Genomic DNA, 18,028 nt, shown 5'->3' with positions numbered 1-18,028 from the left:
GAACGAGCACAAAGAGAAGAAACACCATGATGCATTTGCAGCAACACAACCTGATGCCTTCACCTTCCTCAGCTGCAACAAAACATCTCTCCCATACCAGTTTTTACAGCCACAGCAGGTGCTGTAACTCTCCAATGGTTTGACTTCATCCCCAAAGGTGTACTCCGTTGTCTCCCGAGACAGAAGGTTGTCAGCCTCCATTGCCTCATGAGGCAGACGGAGGTTTAGGTCACCAATAGCAAGTCAGGATGGGTGAGAAGATCAGGGTGAATCAACTCTTCTGCACCCCAGAGCCGTTCCATTTGTCCTGCGGTGTCCCCTCCACACGCAGCCTCTCCTGCTGCAATTAGCCTTGGGGGGGGGAGTATTCTATTTTAGATATTTCCTGAATGGGGTGCTGTTTCAAGGGGGACCTTTTTTTGAGGGCATGTCTAGAGAATGAAGGCTTAACTCCACTAGCCATTTGGAGCTGGGGCTGATGTGCAACAACATCTGGAGGGAACCACATTGGCTCCGTCTAATGGATTATTTGCAGGGCTGCCTTTACAGGATCTTTTTCAAACTTTACTTGGTTCAACTTGGTTCAAAACACAGCAGCCCAGCTGCTACCTGGGACTTGACTTGATGACAGCCCCCCCCCCACTCTGTAAGGCTAAAATATATGAAAAACAGTTACACACACACACACAGAGAGAGAGAGATGCATGCCAGCCTAGTGACAGATGTTTAGGTGCTGTCATAGGCAATGGTATACCTAGGGGTTGGCCGGGTTGGCGTCCACTAGGGGCAGGCAGTCTGATGTGGTTGGGTGTAAAACTCATGCCTCTCTATGCATGCTTCCCGGGCCACTCTTTCACTGTTCTGGGTGCCTGGGCAAGGTGCACAGGCTCCTCTGGGTGCCTGGGTGAAAGAATCTGGTCATGCAAGGGATGGGGGGGCACCAATACTGGTGCCTGCCAACTGCCCAAGGGAGCCTAGGTATACTTCTGGCTATAGGGTTGGCTGGTGGCAACCAGAAAGAAGGCCTTGTCTTTCATTGGGAGTTGTAGAGCTCCCACCCAAGGAATGTTATTAATTTATTTAATTGGATTTATATCCCATCTTTTTCTCTTGACAAGCTCAAGGTAGCATACATGGTTCTCCCCCTTATTTAATCCCCACAACAACCCCATGATGCAAGATTAGGCTGAGAGGCAGCAAGTGGCTCAAGGTCACCCAGTGAGTTTCATGGCTGAGAGGGGAGTCAAACCCTTCCCAGGTCCCCATCCAGTACTGTAACCACTAAACCACATTACCCAGTGTCACCATTATTCTCCTTTGGACTCCAGGCAAAAGTCAGTTTGGTTTGCCCAAGCTATCAACACTTCTTACTATTTATTTGCTGAAGGGTATTTTATTGGTGTGAACTACTGCTTGCTTGTATTCCCTTCTCTGTTTTAAATGTTCTGGATATAGTGGAAATGAGGATATCATTCTTACTAAATTAAATTAAAACCTCTAAATAAAATGCTAGCTGTAACACTGTTCCACACTGTTCCTGCATCTGTGTGGACATGCCAGTTTGTAGGCTTTAGTTTAGTTTAAATGGTGCAGATTGTATAATCCAGTTTGGTTTACAAAGTAACAGTCTCTCAGATTAAAAGCAGTACCAGCACTCTGTTCTGCTACTGACTCATTTCCCGGCACCTGGATTTCCATAAAGTCTAGCATCGACTACAGACTTAAAATGTCTAGAATTCCATTTAATGAGAGAGCAGAAGCTTAGAATGAGAGCAATCTCCACAACAAACAGAAATAGTATGTGATCTTAGACATTTAAAAAAAGACTTCTGATAAATTATAGAAATTCCTCAGTCTTGCCATAAAATACGGCCAGCTAGCTAAGAGCGCATGTTGGGGCTTTCTGAGCATGAGCTAGTGCTACACTACTGGACTCAGTCCTGATGCTTTCTGAGTTGAACCATTTTGACTGCTGTTTCTGTACATGGAAGCAAACCATATTTAATTTGAGGCTACTGCAGCAGGTTACTGAAAAACCATTCTGGAAGGCCCAGCATATCCAGCTCTGACTTATTATTGAAAAGAGCTCACCTCACAGCGCAGCAGGTACATGTAAGTTACGAAAGTGTTGTAGCAAATCTAAGCATTACATAAGAACATAGGAAGAGCCCTGCTGGATCAGGCCAATGGTCCATCTAGTCCAGCATCCTGTTCTCACAGTGGCCAACCAGATGCCTGTGAGAAACCGGCAATAAGGATTCCAGCACAGGGCCACAGATACTAAGAAGCACAAAGCTTTACTTTCAGTGAAGGTGGTGATGCTGCACCTGGTGGATTTCTGCCTGTCCTGCTGTTTTTAAAGGTATGGAACCACTGTTCGTAAAAGAGCAACCTCAGATTCAGCTTTGGCATTCAATAGCCTATTTATCGCACAGAAAACTTTCTGTTACTGGGTGGTTTAATAAATGTTGTTGTTGTTGTTTAGTCGTTTAGTCGTGTCCGACTCTTCGTGACCCCATGGACCAGAGCACGCCAGGCACTTCTGTCCTCCACTGCCTCCCGCAGTTTGATCAAACTCATGCTAGTGGCTTCAAGAACACCATCCAACCATCTCATTCTCTGTCGTCCCCTTCTCCTTGTGCCCTCCATCTTTCCCAACATCAGGGTCTTTTCCAGGGAGTCCTCTCTTCTCATGAGGTGGCCAAAGTATTGGAGCCTCAGCTTCACGATCTGTCCTTCCAGTGAGCACTCAGGGCTGATTTCCTTCAGAATGGAGAGGTTTGATCTTCTTGCAGTCCATGGGACTCTCAAGAGTCTCCTCCAGCACCATAATTCAAAAGCATCAATTCTTCGGCGATCAGCCTTCTTTATGGTCCAGCTCTCACTTCCATACATCACTACTGGGAAAACCATGGCTTTTACTATACGGACCTTTGTTGGCAAGGTGATGTCTCTGCTTTTTAAGATGTTGTCTAGGCTTGCCATCGCCTTTCTCCCAAGGAGCAGGCGTCTTTTAATTTCGTGACTGCTGTCACCATCTGCACTGATCATGGAGCCCAAGAAAGTAAAATCTCTCACTGCCTCCATTTCTTCCCCATCTATTTGCCAGGAGGTGATGGGCCCAGTGGCCATGATCTTCGTTTTTTTGATGTTGAGCTTCAGACCATATTTTGCGCTCTCCTCTTTCACCCTCATTAAAAGGTTCTTTAATTCCTCTTCACTTTCTGCCATCAAGGTTGTGTCATCTGCATATCTGAGGTTGTTGATATTTCTTCCGGCAATCTTAATTCCGGCTTGGGATTCATCCAGCCCAGCCTTTCGCATGATGAATTCTGCATATAAGTTAAATAAGCAGGGAGACAATATACAGCCTTGCCGTACTCCTTTCCCAATTTGGAACCAATCAGTTGTTCCATATCCAGTTCTAACTGTAGCTTCTTGTCCCACATAGAGATTTCGCAGCAGACAGATGAGGTGATCAGGCACTCCCATTTCTTTAAGAACTTGCCATAGTTTGCTGTGGTCAACACAGTCAAAGGCTTTTGCATAGTCAATGAAGCAGAAGTAGATGTCTTTCTGGAACTCTCTAGCTTTCTCCATAATCCAGCGCATGTTTGCAATTTGGTCTCTGGTTCCTCTGCCTCTTCTAAATCCAGCTTGCACTTCTGGGAGTTCTCGGTCCACATACTGCTTGAGCCTTCCTTGTAGAATTTTAAGCATAACCTTGCTAGCATGTGAAATGAGTGAAATTGTGCGGTAGTTGGAGCATTCTTTGGCACTGCCTTTCTTTGGGATTGGAATGTAGACTGATCTTCTCCAATCCTCTGGCCACTGCTGAGTTTTCCAAACTTGCTGGCATATTGAGTGTAGCACCTTAACAGCATCATCTTTTAAAATTTTAAACAGTTCAGCTGGAATACCATCACTTCCACTGGCCTTGTTATTTGCAGTGCTTTCTAAGGCCCATTTGACTTCACTCTCCAGGATGTCTGGCTCAAGGTCAGCAACCACACTACCTGGGGTGTACGAGACATCCATATCTTTCTGGTATAATTCCTCTGTGTATTCTTGCCACCTCTTCTTGATGTCTTCTGCTTCAGTTAGATCTTTACCACTTTTGTCCTTTATTATGGTAATCTTTGTAGGAAATGTTCCTTTCATATTTCCGATTTTCTTGAACAGATCTCTGGTTCTTCCCATTCTGTTGCTTTCCTCTATTTCTTTGCATTGCTCGTTTAAGAAGGCCTTCTTGTCTCTCCTTGCTGTTCTTTGGAAATCTGCATTCAATTTCCTGTATCTTTCACTATCTCCCTCGCATTTTGCTTGCCTTCTCTCCTCCGCTATTTGTAAGGCCTCGTTGGACAGCCACTTTGCTTTCTTGCATTTCTTTTTCATTGGGATGGTTTTAGTTGCTGCCTCCTGTATAATGTTGCGAGCCTCCATCCATAGTTCTTCAGGCACTCTGTCCAGCAAATCTAAATCCTTAAACCTGTTCCTCACTTCCACTGTGTATTCATAAGGGATTTGGTTTAGATTGTATCTTACCTGTCCAGTGGTTTTTCCTACTTTCTTCAGTTTAAGCTTGAATTTTGCTATAAGGAGCTGATGATCTGAGCCACAGTCAGCTCCAGGTCTTGTTTTTGCTGACTGTTTAATAAATACAATAATAAATAATAGTGACTAATAATGTAAACTGTACTTGTTTTAATTGCAGTGTTTTTATAACCTGCCCTGGGATCCTTCGGTAAAGGATAAACTAGAAGTTTAAATTAAATTTAAAAATATGTGTTATTTCTATCACTAACGTTAGCTGAAGGACAAGTTCTCAATACTGTATTGGGTTTTTTCTAAATGTTTGCTAAACCCATTCCATACAGGGATTGTAATGTTTTATATTGCCCCAATTGCATAGAAAGTCCCTAATATCACTACTAGTTCCTAAGAATGTGGGGTGCTAGCATAAAAATTCTGCATACAGTTAGGATATTATACATAGTGATTAGCTTTGAAATGTTATGTTTTATTTTTCACACAGGAGCCAGGGTGAGCCAATGTAGTATAGTTAAAAGTAAAATGTTAAACTGTTGACTAGTATTTAGAGCTTTGGATAATTGGAAGTAACGTATTGAGTATAGCTTCATAGACAGTAACTTGAGTGGAAAATGGCAAAACCAAAATATGGCTTGTATTTTAATATAGCAAAATGTAATAACATGATTTTAATGCCTGCTATTTTGCTTCTTACTGAAGAATTAGATAGAATGATGCATACTCACATTCTCTTGTGTCTGTGAAAGGCACAGACTTGTGTACGTCTTTTTTGAAAGATAGTGGAAAGACTAGCAAGTGAATGTGGAATAAGCTGTAGCTGCAGTTCTACTGTTGGGCAGTAGTGTTAATCTTGATTAAAAATACTGGCTTACAATATATTACCATGGAAATTCTGTAGTTTAACTATGAACATTATCACAAATAGCTGATTTGTGATATTGGACAAGCAGGATCCAATTATGAATGTCCTATAAAATTCAGACAATGTTTCCTGTGTGTTCACATCATACTTACAGTTCACTTCATTGTAAAAGCTTGCTGTGGGGTATTCTTGTAAAATGAATGTGTAAAAAGAATGAAGAAAATGTATTTAGAGGAATAATGTGTATTAAATTTATATAAGTCTCTTTCTGATGAGTGCATTAATCTCCTTGGACCTCAGTTTATTCATATAGAAAATGGGACTATTTCTTATAGGTCTATTGTGCTGCATTTTTTACCTGCTGGGATATACTGTGGAATGTATATATAGTTGGCACGTGTGTGTTTCAGATCTACGGGCCAATTAATCACAGTGAATATAAGGGAAGTACCTTTAAGAAGTGCTTGCTTTTTTCCTGCCTTAAACAGCAGGGACTAGGTAGGTGTATGGTGAAGTTTTAGGACCCTTTATACAGGCTGTGGGGGTGCTTATTTGGGGGTGGGGATGACCGTGTACCTAAGGGAAGGAAGCTCCTTTTGCCTCTGTTGAGACTTATGCTATTGCCTATGAGCTGCTCTCTTCATACACCGCAGTACAGCACTAGTTTCAGCTTCAGAGCTGTACATCCCGCCTCAGCCTTCTCCCTCTCAGCCAGTTTTATATTTGCGCGCCCTTTCAATCCCCGGTGACGTGTACCCCGCCGCGTCCAACCGGCAGCCTCCTCTGGTCAGGACAATGGAAGGCGTTCCTCCAACCAGCGCAGCTCCTGCCTCGGCGGCAGCCAATAGAAAGAGCCCTGTGTTGAGAGTAATGTTACCAGCGCTGAGAGAGTGAGGAGGCTGCGTATCGATCCAGCTCTCAGCCATTGCAGTGAATTGGACTACATACGAGATCCAGGCAGCCTCGGTGGCCGGCGCGCGTGTGTTTGTGGCGTGTGTGAACCGAGATCCTTGTCACGGGGTGAGTATCCTGCGGGGGGTGGGGGGGCCGCCGGCTGGCTGGGGGGGAGGCCGAAACTCCCGAGCCTCTGTGGGGGTTGGGGGGCGGACGGCGTAGTCTTTTTGGGGTGCGAGGTGGGCAGGATTAGCCCTCACGAGACACACAAAGGGGGGATTTAGGCTGGGAAACCACACTTCCCTCAGCACCGGGGAGGAGGGGGGGGGCAGGAAAACACCGAGCTGCTCTTTAAAAGGCGGGGGGGGGTCGGGGAAAAAAAAGCCCCAGCTCCACACCAAAGTGGGGAGTTTTGAGAAGTGGTTGAAGGGGACCCACAAATGCCGGGAAAGCGCCTTTCCTCTCCTGCCCGGGTAACCGCGGCCGGGCTCGTCTCTTTAAACCCGTGGAAATGGGGCGGGGGTCTGGGCTGAGGCGGGGGGCGGCGGCGGAGGGAAGCGGTCTTGAGTGCTAATAAGCTGCTTACATAGCACGGGCGATAGAGCCATTGCAGCAGAGCCGTCTCTCTATGTAATGTGTGAGAGAGCCGTGTGGGGAGACGGACTTCGCATCGCGGGGCTGGGCTCGAGTGTGTTTGTGTGAAGGGGGGGGAAACGGGGGTGTCGTGCCCTCCTTTCTCTGCCTGGCTCTCTCCCCGACCCCCTTCCCCTCATTGTGGGGAGCCCCGCGAATCCCCGGGAGTGTCTCTGGGCGTTGTTGGCCTCGGGGCGATAAATCACCTCGGGAGCTGCGCTTGCTGTAACATGGCTGACGAGAGCCGTGTGTAAGTGGAGGCAGAGGGAGAGGAGGAGGAGGGGGGAGGAAACAAGGCAGGCAGGGGGAGGCGCGCGCGCACGGGCGGGCGGGGGCGCAGTTCAGGGGAACTTTTTCCAAGGCGCCTTTTATCCCTGGGCGACGGAGAGGGGAGAGCTCCGCAGGCGACCGTTTAAAAGCCCGAGTTCGGGTTCAATATATATATATATAAAGGGGGGAGGTTTTGGAAAGGGGGGGGGGCTTCTGGCAGCTCTCAGTGGAAACGAGACGCTCCCCCCCCCCCCGCCGCCGCCTCATTGCCTGTAATGGCTGAGTGTGTGCGCCAGAGTACAGAGCGCACCAGGCACACACACACACACGCACACACACACAAAGGGAAGGAAGGAGCCATATTCTCTATGAGCAGCGGCCATTCCGAGAAGCGGCATCGCTTCCTGCTCGGCTGCCGCGGGAGCCCATGCAAAAGGAGCGCTTGCCGCTTGCCATTGCCGCCGCGCGGGCGAGAGGCGACCCCGGGCCCCGCGCGCCCGGCGAGAGCGCGGCCTCCCCGCCTCGGCTGAGCGCCCGCCACGCGCATTTCGAGGGGACTTTCTCTCATCAGCAAGGCGTGCGCACAAAATGGAAGGAGATCTGCCGCCGCCGCCGCTGCCGGTGGTGACCTTCTTAGGCAGCAGCCTGCGCCATTTATGAGCCCTCCCTACTTCCCTCCCTCTCTGTCTCTCTCGCTTTCCCGGCTCGTTCGTGTAGATTAAGGCGCACCGAGAAGAATCCCAAAGCTCTACAGCTGCAGCTATATTTATTGTCGGGCGCCGTCCTTGGAGCCTGAGCACATCGAAGCTCGTGGCAGCGTAGTTTCTAAGAGGGGAATGCAATTTAACGCGACGAGCTCGAAAAAGCTGCGCCTTGATCATTTTTAAATCTGTGGGGTGGGCTTTAGGTTTTTTTTGGGGGGGTTACCCCTCACGAAAAACTTTTCTTTCCCTTTCCACAAATTATCCCCTTCATAATTAATACATGGCTATGTGAAAAGGGGTAAATTAAAATATTTATAAAATTCTATTTTTAGGGTTGAAGTGATTCCCCCCCCCCTCACATCACCCTGTAATGTAGGAAGGGTTCAGCAGTGGAAGGAGCATTTTAAATAACACTTGTGAATTAGATTTTCAGAGGTACATTTTATATCACACTTTAAATCTATAACCCCCTCATGTTCCTTTTTCTGTTGTTTTAATTGTTAAGTTAAGCCCTAGCAGCCTCGTGTCTTAATTCTGAGAGTGCATTTTCAGACCCAGGCTCCATTGTAGACACGAGCAGCTCCTGGCTTTTAAGTGTTGTTTACTTGACAGAAACTTTAGACCGGACATGTTTAGTCAGAGAACACAAATCTTTTTCTGTCCGCATGCCAGACTGATAGGAAATTATGCCTTTCTGTGGCAATGCCAGTTAGAGCTGTGCACATTTCCCTAGTCAAGTTGTTCAAACTGGAGTAGAGAAGTACTTTCTTCAACAGTCATGAAGAACTTTAAGAAAAGCCTGGTCTGTACTAGGAATCGTTACTTCTCAGAAAGAAAGTGTCAGCACAAATATGAAAACTGTAGTACTTAATCTGAAAAAGTAAGAATGTGGGAAGAGCCCTTTTGGATCAGAACAAAGGCCCAACTTCTACAGCATACTGTTTCCCACAGTAGCCAGCCCACAAGTGCAGTAGCCCTCTCCTGCAACTCGTATTCAGAGTCATGCTGCGTCTCATTCTGGAGCCAGTAAGCAGGTTTAATCCCCATATGGGACAACTGCATATTCCTGTGTTGCAGAGGGTTGGACTAGATGGTCCTCCGTGCCCCTTCCAACTCTACAATTATATGATTCTATTGCTGTGAGAGAAATAGCTGTTATAATTTGTAGCCCTTGATAGTCTTCCCTTCATGAATTCGTCTAATTCCATTTGTCAAGAATTTGTCACCATTGGTGGCCATCAGCACATCTTATGGGCACAGATTCCGTAATTGAGCAATACGCTTTGTGAAGAAGTACTTACTTTTTCCCAAATCTCCCACCATTTGACTATTGAATGACAGTTTGTAGTACAGGTGGGAACCATTTTGCATGCCCCATCTCCATTCTGCCCTCTTCTGGGTCCAAAAGGACCCATTCATCAGTTGTGTGTCAATTGGATATGCACAAAATGGTTGCCACCTGTATTACAAACTTTTGTCTCCACTTCCTCCACACGGCATATTTTCATAAACCTCTGTCATGTCTCCCCTTAGTTGCTTTTTTCCAAAATAAAAAGCCCTAAAGGTTGTAACCTTTCCCCATGGAGATCAGAACCATACACAGCATTCCAATTGTGGCTTTACCATAGATTTGCATAAAGACGTTGCAATAGTAGCAGTTTTATTTTCAGTCCTTTCCCTAATGATTATAACATGCACCAATGTACATAATTTTACATATGCTTACACTGAACCACGTTTGCTATCTCATTGCCCATTCCTCAATTTTGGAGAGAGTCTTTTTGAGATCTTCACAGTTCCTCCTTGGTTTTCCACTGTCAATAATTTTGTGCTGCTAGCGGTGATGGCCAAGTTTGCTAAGTCCAGATAATTTTTGAACAATTTTTTTTGCATCTCTCTATTGTGAGAAATGTCCAGTTTTTTGCTTCCTGGTTTGTTAGCCAATTATTGATCCATAAAGGGACCTCCCTTCTTATGCCAAGGCTAGGTTTACTCAAGAACCTTTAATGAGGCAGTTTGTTAAAAGCTTTTTGGCAGCCTAAGTATACAGTGTCCACCAAATCTGTCCACAGTTCTAAAAGTCACTGGGCCATGGCTGGTTCTCATAGCATCTTCTGCAAAACAAATGCCCTTTTACAGTATGTGCTTTTGAAGGCACAAGCCACCTCAGATGATGAAGCAGCTATTGTGCATGAAAGCGCATCCTATAATAAAGCAGACTCTCTATTTTTTTTGTACTCTTTATATTGGTATTTGTAGCTAAATACCCCAGTCTAGCAAGCATAACCTTAGTGTGTAGTAGTGCTTAATGTGCGTAGATCTCCTTTTCTGTACTGGGTCCCATGTACACAGTGTTAGAAACTGGGATAGGAATGTTAGGAGCCATGTGGCTCCTGGGCCCTATGTTGTGGGTGCCAAAACAAAATGTCTAGGCACCTTTTTAAAAAATTGCTGCCCCACTATGAGACCAGGCAGCCCCACAGAAAAAGAAAAAGCTGTCAGGCGAATCAAGGGATTTGCAGAATAGCGCGGGAGCAAAAAAACCCAAAAAAACCCCAGCACACAGGAGTAAAAAGAAAAAATGGCGTGTCTTTTGCTGCTGGGCAAACCAGGTTTTGGGCAGGGGTAGTGCAGTAGCAAAAGACACGCTTCTTTTGCTGATACTGTGCCAGGCAGGCGAACTGACTGCAGCCAGGCAAGTGGAAATGCTAGGTGCGAAGGGTGGCTCCTGAACATCTCCATCCAGTCGCAAAAGGCAGGTTAAAATCATAGAATCATAGAGTTGGAAGAGACCACAAGGGCCATCGAGTCCAACCCCCTGCCAAGCAGGGAGCAGGTTACCAGTCACTAATTTTGAACACTGCATGTACATGAAAGGATTTTTCAGAGTTTGGAACTCCAGATCTAGTACAGTGGTACCTCGGGTTACATACGCTTCAGGTTACAGACTCCGCTAACCCAGAAATAGTGCTTCAGGTTAAGAACTTTGCTTCAGGATAAGAACAGAAATCGGGCTCCGGCGGCGCGGCAGCAGCAGGGGGCCCCATTAGCTAAAGTGGTGCTTCAGGTTAAGAACAGTTTCAGGTTAAGAACGGACCTCCAGAATGAATTGAGTACTTACCCTTTGGTACCACTGTACCTGATGCGCAAGTGGAGTGATCTGATCTGTCTTAGGTTAGCCTTACTGTGCTAGGGAAGACTAGTTATCAAGTCTCTTATCAATGCCAAACAGGTTGTTATTCTTGTCAAAGTAGACAGTGCCTACCATTAAGTTTAGGTAGCCGTACATATGCCACTGCTGAATACAAGAATTTTTTTATTGAGGTTATAGACTAAACAAATTGTGCTTTGAAAAATAGCTTAAAAGGGTGATTCGAATTGAGAGGATTCACAATATTTAGTGCTTTTCTCTCAGAACAGTAATTGAAAACATTTTTGCCTATAATTTGGTATCAGTTTTCTGCAGTTCTAGCAGAACTTCATAGAATTTATAGTTGCTTGTATGGAAGACTTGCAGTTGGGTAAAGGTAAATTTCGTGTTCAGGGGATGTACTAGTATACCTTTTCTTATATCAGGAGTTCCATCAGGAGTTTGACTGATGTTGAGATGGAGGACTGCATAATAACTAAAAGTCATCTTATAGCAACTTGTTCTGCATTTTATACAGACTTGTAACCAGTCGCCTGGTTTGCAAATCCCTTTAAACTTCAAAGTGAACAAACAGCCAAAGTAACCACAAGTGGTAAGCCAAAAATAAACCTTGCAAATCAGTGCTTGTGGTTCATTTCTCCCTAGCAAATCATGAATGGTAAGTCAAGAGCAAGCAATGGTTTAAAGTGACATGCTATCTGGGACACTGATGTGCAACTATTTGGTTGCCTAGATAGTTGTCCAAGAATGTAGCTTTAAAGTATTAAGGGAAATGGCTCAGACTGGTAGTTTAAGCAATTTTTAATCGTCTTCTTTTTCTTAGTCTACTGTACAGTAGTATGGAAGCCCCAATAGTTCTCAAATGTTTCTACTTTGTCTTTCAGAAATCATCCAAAATGGGCAAAGGTGATCCTAAAAAGCCAAGAGGCAAAATGTCCTCATATGCCTACTTTGTGCAAACTTGCCGAGAAGAGCACAAGAAGAAACACCCAGATGCTTCAGTGAACTTTTCAGAGTTCTCAAAAAAATGTTCAGAACGGTGGAAGGTAAGTTGTTATTCTTGTTTTTTGTTTTAATAGTAATACTTTAAATACCCAAATAAATGCAATTTGCATGTAGCTATTTCTTAGGAATAGAAAACATACTCACTAATAAAGTTTACAAATTTAGAATGGAATTGGGTATAATCTTGAGCTGAGGATGCATACTGAATTATTTTTATAGACTATGTCTGCTAAAGAGAAAGGAAAGTTTGAAGATATGGCACGAGCTGACAAAGTTCGTTATGAAAGAGAAATGGAAAGTTACATACCACCTAAAGGAGAGACGAAAAAGAAATTCAAGGACCCAAATGCACCAAAGAGGCCTCCGTGAGTAGCTTTTATGGCTAACATGCATTGTGCTGATAGACATCCAAAAGAGTGATAGATGAATGGTGGGGAGGCAGAAATTTCCCTTTTTTTATAAATATGGATAGGTCTGTTCTGTTATATCGCTTTGCAATACATAGTAAAGGTTCTCACCTTGCTGTACATAGTTCAGTAGTTCTAACCTTTATGTTTCAAATGTTTATAATTTAATTTTCAGCTCAGCATTTTTCTTGTTCTGCTCTGAGTATCGTCCAAAAATCAAAGGAGAACACCCTGGCCTCTCTATTGGGGATGTTGCAAAGAAACTCGGAGAGATGTGGAATAATACTTCCGCAAATGATAAGCAACCGTTTGAAAAGAAGGCATCCAAACTGAAGGAGAAGTATGAAAAGGTAAACTCCAGATAGCCCCCTTTGCCATTCAAATATTTGTTGCTGTCATTAAAAATATTGGGTAATGTACAGTGTTGGTCATAGTAGACCCGTTGAAATTTGAGTGAACTCGAGTATGGTTAAAATTGGATGTCACTCATAGGAAATGAATGTTAAAAGGAATGGAGCCATACGCATGCTTGCATTTTCTCTGGAATGTTAAGTGGTACCAGCAAATCTCTATTGAAACTAAGAACATTGGGTATTGTAAACAAAAACCTCCATCTGTGGAATGTATTTCCAAGTAACTGTTCTTTGGAGCTAAAATACTAAAAAGATCTGATGAAAGTGTTTCTTAATTTAAAAAGAAAAGAAACTTGTAGGCTATGTGAACTAAATGTAATCACTAATAACGTGCTTTTATTTGGAGCATGTGTATTAATTGCTATAGTGTTTTTTTTGGGGGGGTGTATCACTCCTAATAGTGGCTAATATTGTAGCCAGTACACTGCTTTCTTTATTTTTAATGGTTGAGGAATATTAACAGACAAGTGGTTGGTGTTTTTTTTTTTTGACAAATTCAGCATAGCTTGTGAACAAAATAAGATGGTCAGACTCTCAGGTCACTTTCATGTACTTACTTTGCCTTGGAAGAGGGATGACCATGTACAAGAAAGATACCCAGCTTGCAAAACCAAATGTGAAGGGGACTCTCCTGCAAGATTCTGCAGGTGCTAATCTAATAAAATATTTAGAAATAGTGACCAAGGAAAGATCAGGCTGCTGCTTCTGAATTTGAAAAGAGCACCCACTGACTGCACAGCCTTTACACTTGATCGTTTGCATTTTGTGCTCTGGTGTTTTTTGTAACAGAGCATAGTATAATAATATATTAAGCCACTCATAAGTGAGAGAATTAATTAAGCCATGGTGTAGATACTCTGTCAGTGTGGTACTGAGGAAGATCTAGCTAATGGCACAATTCTATGAGCCATGGATGTAGAGCAGCAAGATGGGTAAAAAAAACAACAACCTGATCATTTAGGACAGTTAGGGAAATGAGAACAAAAATTTGTTTGAAGCCCTATACTGTACTTAATTTTTTTAATGTAAGCTTGACATTGAGTTTATTGAGGCTTGCTGTATTAAGTGTTATGTGCAAGTCAAAAAGAGAAACTTATTGCATGCTGAAGGTGGCACTGTCTACTCATTAATTGAAGTGCATGGAATTTATCAATAAAGTATAAGAATTCTTGACTGAGTGTACTGTTGTTCTGAACTGCAGGTAGTACAAATCTTAGACAGTCATCTGAGCAGGCTCTATGTTACGAATTACAATTCTGTCAAATGTAGATTCCTGTGCATTTTCATTTAAATGGTATTCCCTTCCCTCTGTGTCAAGTAGCTAAACTTTCTCTGCTTCTCCTAAGGATGTTGCTGCATACAGAGCTAAGGGGAAGCCTGAGGTAGCCAAAAAGCTAGCTCCACCTAAGCCTGAGAAAAGCAAGAAAAAGAAGGAAGAGGAAGACGATGACGACGACGAGGATGATGATGAAGAGGATGAAGATGAGGACGAGGAAGAGGATGAGGAAGAAGAGGATGATGATGAATAACCCTCTTTTAGATCAGTTCTTGTCTATAAAAGCATTTAACCCCCCTGTACACAACTCACTCCTTTTAAAGAGAAAAAAATTAAACATAAAGCTGTGTAAGATTTGTTTTTAAAATGTACAGTGTCTCTCTCTTTTTCTTCTTTTTTTCTTTCTTTCTCTCTCTCTTTTTTTTGTATAGTTAACACACTACCGGACGTGTCTTTGGGTAGCCCTGTCCTTCAGTGGTATCTCAGTGGCCGCTAACCTTGCCTAGTACAGTGAGGGGGTTGTAAATTGGCATGAAAGTTTAAAGCAGGTTCCTTGTTAGTGCACAGCACAAATTAGTTATACTTGCAGATGTAGTTGGTTACTCATTTTCATCAGTTGTCTGCATCAAAAAAAATAATAGTTGATCTGTTAACTTAAATACCACTCTGTAATTGCAAAAAAAACAAAAAAAATGTAGCTGTTGACATTCTGATTGCTTCTAAGTAAATACATTTTTTTTTTTAATTAGTATTGTTGTCCTTTTAATAGATGCCCTTGTAAAGTCTTTCTTTCTGGAAAGCATATTCTCTCTGTTATGCCCTTTGGGGATCACATAAAAATGGCATTTTTGTTTCTTCATTCCTATAAGCTGATACAAGAGCTTTGATCTACGCCCTAGATAATCATGATAGGGTAGGAAATATATACAGGCATATGCAAAGCGTTGTGTGTTTTTTCCCCTTCATATAAGAGGCCACCTTTTTTTTTTTGAGAACCCTGTTCTTAGCCAATCTGTATTTGCTCAGATTTTGCTTACATACAATATTCTACTGATTTGTGTAAATTTACCAGTTTCTGAGGGCTGAGGAATACAGAATTCAGTTCAGTAGCATGGAATAATTCCAGGGGAAAATAACTTCAAATTTGTGTCCTTGGAGGACCACTGCGAGTATATTTTCATTTTGAGCTGTGAGGGATTTACATATGTGACTCCATTGGCCATAATGAGAGTTGTATTTGCAAATACCTGAATACAGAGGTGAGTGTACCCTACCTAAGCAGGTAATGTCAAATGCTAAAATTACTGTAATCCTTTTAGGATACCATGTCAAGTAATAGTTGTGGGCTTTATACAATGACCTCTCCTGGTAGTAAATGTCCCACAGGAAAATATTTTACTTTGCTAATGTTTTCTATAAGTGGTACCATTGTTCAATCTGTATGAATTCATGCTTTCATAACCATAGTAGTCCTAGACTATCCCATTTTCAAAATTTTATATTGTCTCAAAAGTCAGATGAGATGTATCTTTTTCTGTTAGTCTTTTTATAATGCATTCTTGATATTTGCCCATTTTGTAAGTTAAAATTAGCTGTATAGGGAAATTACTTTTTCCCCATATAGGTGTGAGATGTAACATGGTATTCCAATGACCTCTGATTTGATAAAATATAGGTTGCTTTGAAAACCAAAGTTAAAAGTTTGTGCACATTCAGTAAAAGTGCTGGCAATTATTAACTCTCTTCACATTTACCTGCGGACTAATTTGGGAACTGATTGGCAATTCTGTAGTTAAAAATTATGGTTCTCATGTGCCAGTGTTTAAAGATAGCATTCTTGTAACTTTACACACTTTTTTGATGGAGTATTGTTTTGTTATACGATTTTGACTTTTACGATTCTTCAATTTTGCATTTGTTTATGTATAACCTCAGGAGAATACTGAACATCTGATTTCCTGGTTGATACTAATAAAACAATAATTACAGAGGTTTTATATATTTAGTTAAATGAGTTTATTTTAAATATTATTTCTCTTTACAGTTAAATGCTTCAAATATGTTGTTAAATAATGGCAATTCAGTAAAGTGCACTTCAAGGTAATTGGTTATGGGCAGAAATACAAAGCTCACTTAGGATCCGTGCCAAATTCTAGGCAATGTCCCCATCCTACATTGTTTTGGATGCCCCCCCCCTCCAATACTCCAGAGGCTTTTTGGGAGGTGCTGGGGGTAGCAAGAGGTGCAGAACTGTAACTTCCTTTACATTAGAATCGGGGCCACAGTAACCAGCAGTTTTGCTTGCCAAATGCAGACCTGGGGTTGTCTACAACAAAGCTATGTTTTCACCTGTACAACCAGTCCTCCCTTTTCCCCTCTGTGTGTCCTCCAAACCTGATCCAGAACAGATTTAGGGAGTGTGCAAGTTCTTGTGCCAATGGGACAACTTGGTTGGATACGGCTCATAATTTGCAAAGCAGTGTAAATGAGTCATCATCCAGGCTTTCTGTAAATGTAATGTTACTTTTCATAAAGTTAGGAAAGCTGCTAATAGACACACATTGCAAATCCTTGAAATGAAAGGAGGGAATAGCTGATGTCTGCACAGGTCCATGCAATAAAGTTTTAGTCCTCAACAGGATAGGGAGCAAGAACTGCTGGTAAGACAAATACAGTACTTTTTGGGTGAGGATGAGTTCCGGTGTCCTCTATTTTTGAAGATGGACTTCCACCTTCTGGAATTTACTGAGTTGCTTAGCTCCAAATAACTTTGAAATGCTTCAGGCCAGATACTGCTCTTGGAAATGTTTACACATCTTTCTCCATTTGCTGCAGGACTTGCATTGTGCATGCCAGGGCTGTCCCAACTTCCAACAGACTGATCTACTCCCACTATCAAAAACTGGCAGTGATCTACCCATTGGATTGACCAGAGTTGTTGAGCTTTTTGGGAGTTGTTTAGTCGGGTCCGACTCTTTGTGACCCCATGGACCAGAGCACGCCAGGCACTTCCTCTCTTCCACTGCCTCCCACAGCTCGGTCAAACTCATGCTGGTAGCTTTGAGAACACTGTCCAACCATCTCGTCCTCTGTTGTCCCCTTGTGCCCTCCATCTTTCCTAACATCAGGCTCTTTTCCAGGGAGTCTTCTCATGAGGTGGCCAAAATATTGGAGCCTCAGCTTCACGATCTGTCCTTCCAGTGAGCACTCAGGGCTGATTTCCTTAAGAATGGAGAGGTTTGATCTTGCAGTCCATGGGGGTAGGATGAGGCAAAGTTGAGCTGTTTTGGGGGTGGGCATTAGGATCCCATGATCAACCAGGGACACCCCACGACTGACTGGTAGATTGACTATCGACCTGTTGGACAGGCCTGGTGTATGCTAAAGCAAACCTTTATAACTGGTTTTGAGACTTGCTTGCCAAAGAATTTTGAGGCCAAGTTTTGAAAAAAAGGAGATTTGGGGCATTTAAAAATGGGGATTACAAAGGCAACCTAGCAAAAACAGCCTTTTTTCTTAAGAAGCATCAAAATGTAGTGTACAAGTATTTTTTGATGACACGCTCCCATTTATAATGGATTGATTTGTTTAATGTTTCAGAACTGTAAGGTGTGCTATCTGAAACCTTAGTCCCAGACACCTGAGTAGCGATAATCTTTGCTTGATTGAGGGGTAGGTCTTGGCCCTCCATGCCACACATCTAATTTAATGTGTGAGACAGGCACTCCATGCAGATAGCCATTCAAGCAGGAGTCTGATTTAGGTCATTCTTAACAAAGTGGAAAGAGGTGGGGGCGGGTGGTTTGAGAAGATCCATAATTGAAAAGATCCCTCTGGGGGCGCCAAATTTTGGGCTCACAGG

General features: G+C 43.0%; 1 protein-coding gene across 1 annotated transcript; it reads left to right on the top strand.

The window, feature by feature from the left end:
* The first annotated feature begins 6,273 nt into the window (after positions 1-6,273).
* HMGB1 (high mobility group box 1) lies at positions 6,274-16,163 on the top strand. The gene is made up of 5 exons (XM_082220351.1): positions 6,274-6,433; positions 11,950-12,111; positions 12,290-12,435; positions 12,653-12,827; positions 14,237-16,163. The coding sequence occupies exons 2-5, from the start codon at positions 11,962-11,964 to the stop codon at positions 14,417-14,419; spliced, it is 654 nt and encodes a 217-aa protein (XP_082076477.1). The 5' UTR covers positions 6,274-6,433; positions 11,950-11,961; the 3' UTR covers positions 14,420-16,163.
* The last annotated feature ends 1,865 nt before the right edge of the window (positions 16,164-18,028 follow it).

This window comes from Podarcis vaucheri (genome assembly GCF_965113315.1).
Source record: "Podarcis vaucheri genome assembly, chromosome: 4".
NCBI lineage: Eukaryota > Metazoa > Chordata > Lepidosauria > Squamata > Lacertidae > Podarcis > Podarcis vaucheri.
This window is presented reverse-complemented; position numbering and strand designations above follow the sequence as displayed.

Excerpts from the sequence above, each read along its gene's own strand:
- HMGB1 (XM_082220351.1), top strand. The coding sequence starts at position 11,962 with ATGGGCAAAGGTGATCCTAAAAAGCCAAGAGGCAAAATGTCCTCATAT. Across the intron at positions 12,436-12,652 it reads AATGCACCAAAGAGGCCTCC|CTCAGCATTTTTCTTGTTCT; the intron begins GTGAGTAGCTTT and ends TTTAATTTTCAG. Across the intron at positions 12,828-14,236 it reads TGAAGGAGAAGTATGAAAAG|GATGTTGCTGCATACAGAGC; the intron begins GTAAACTCCAGA and ends GCTTCTCCTAAG.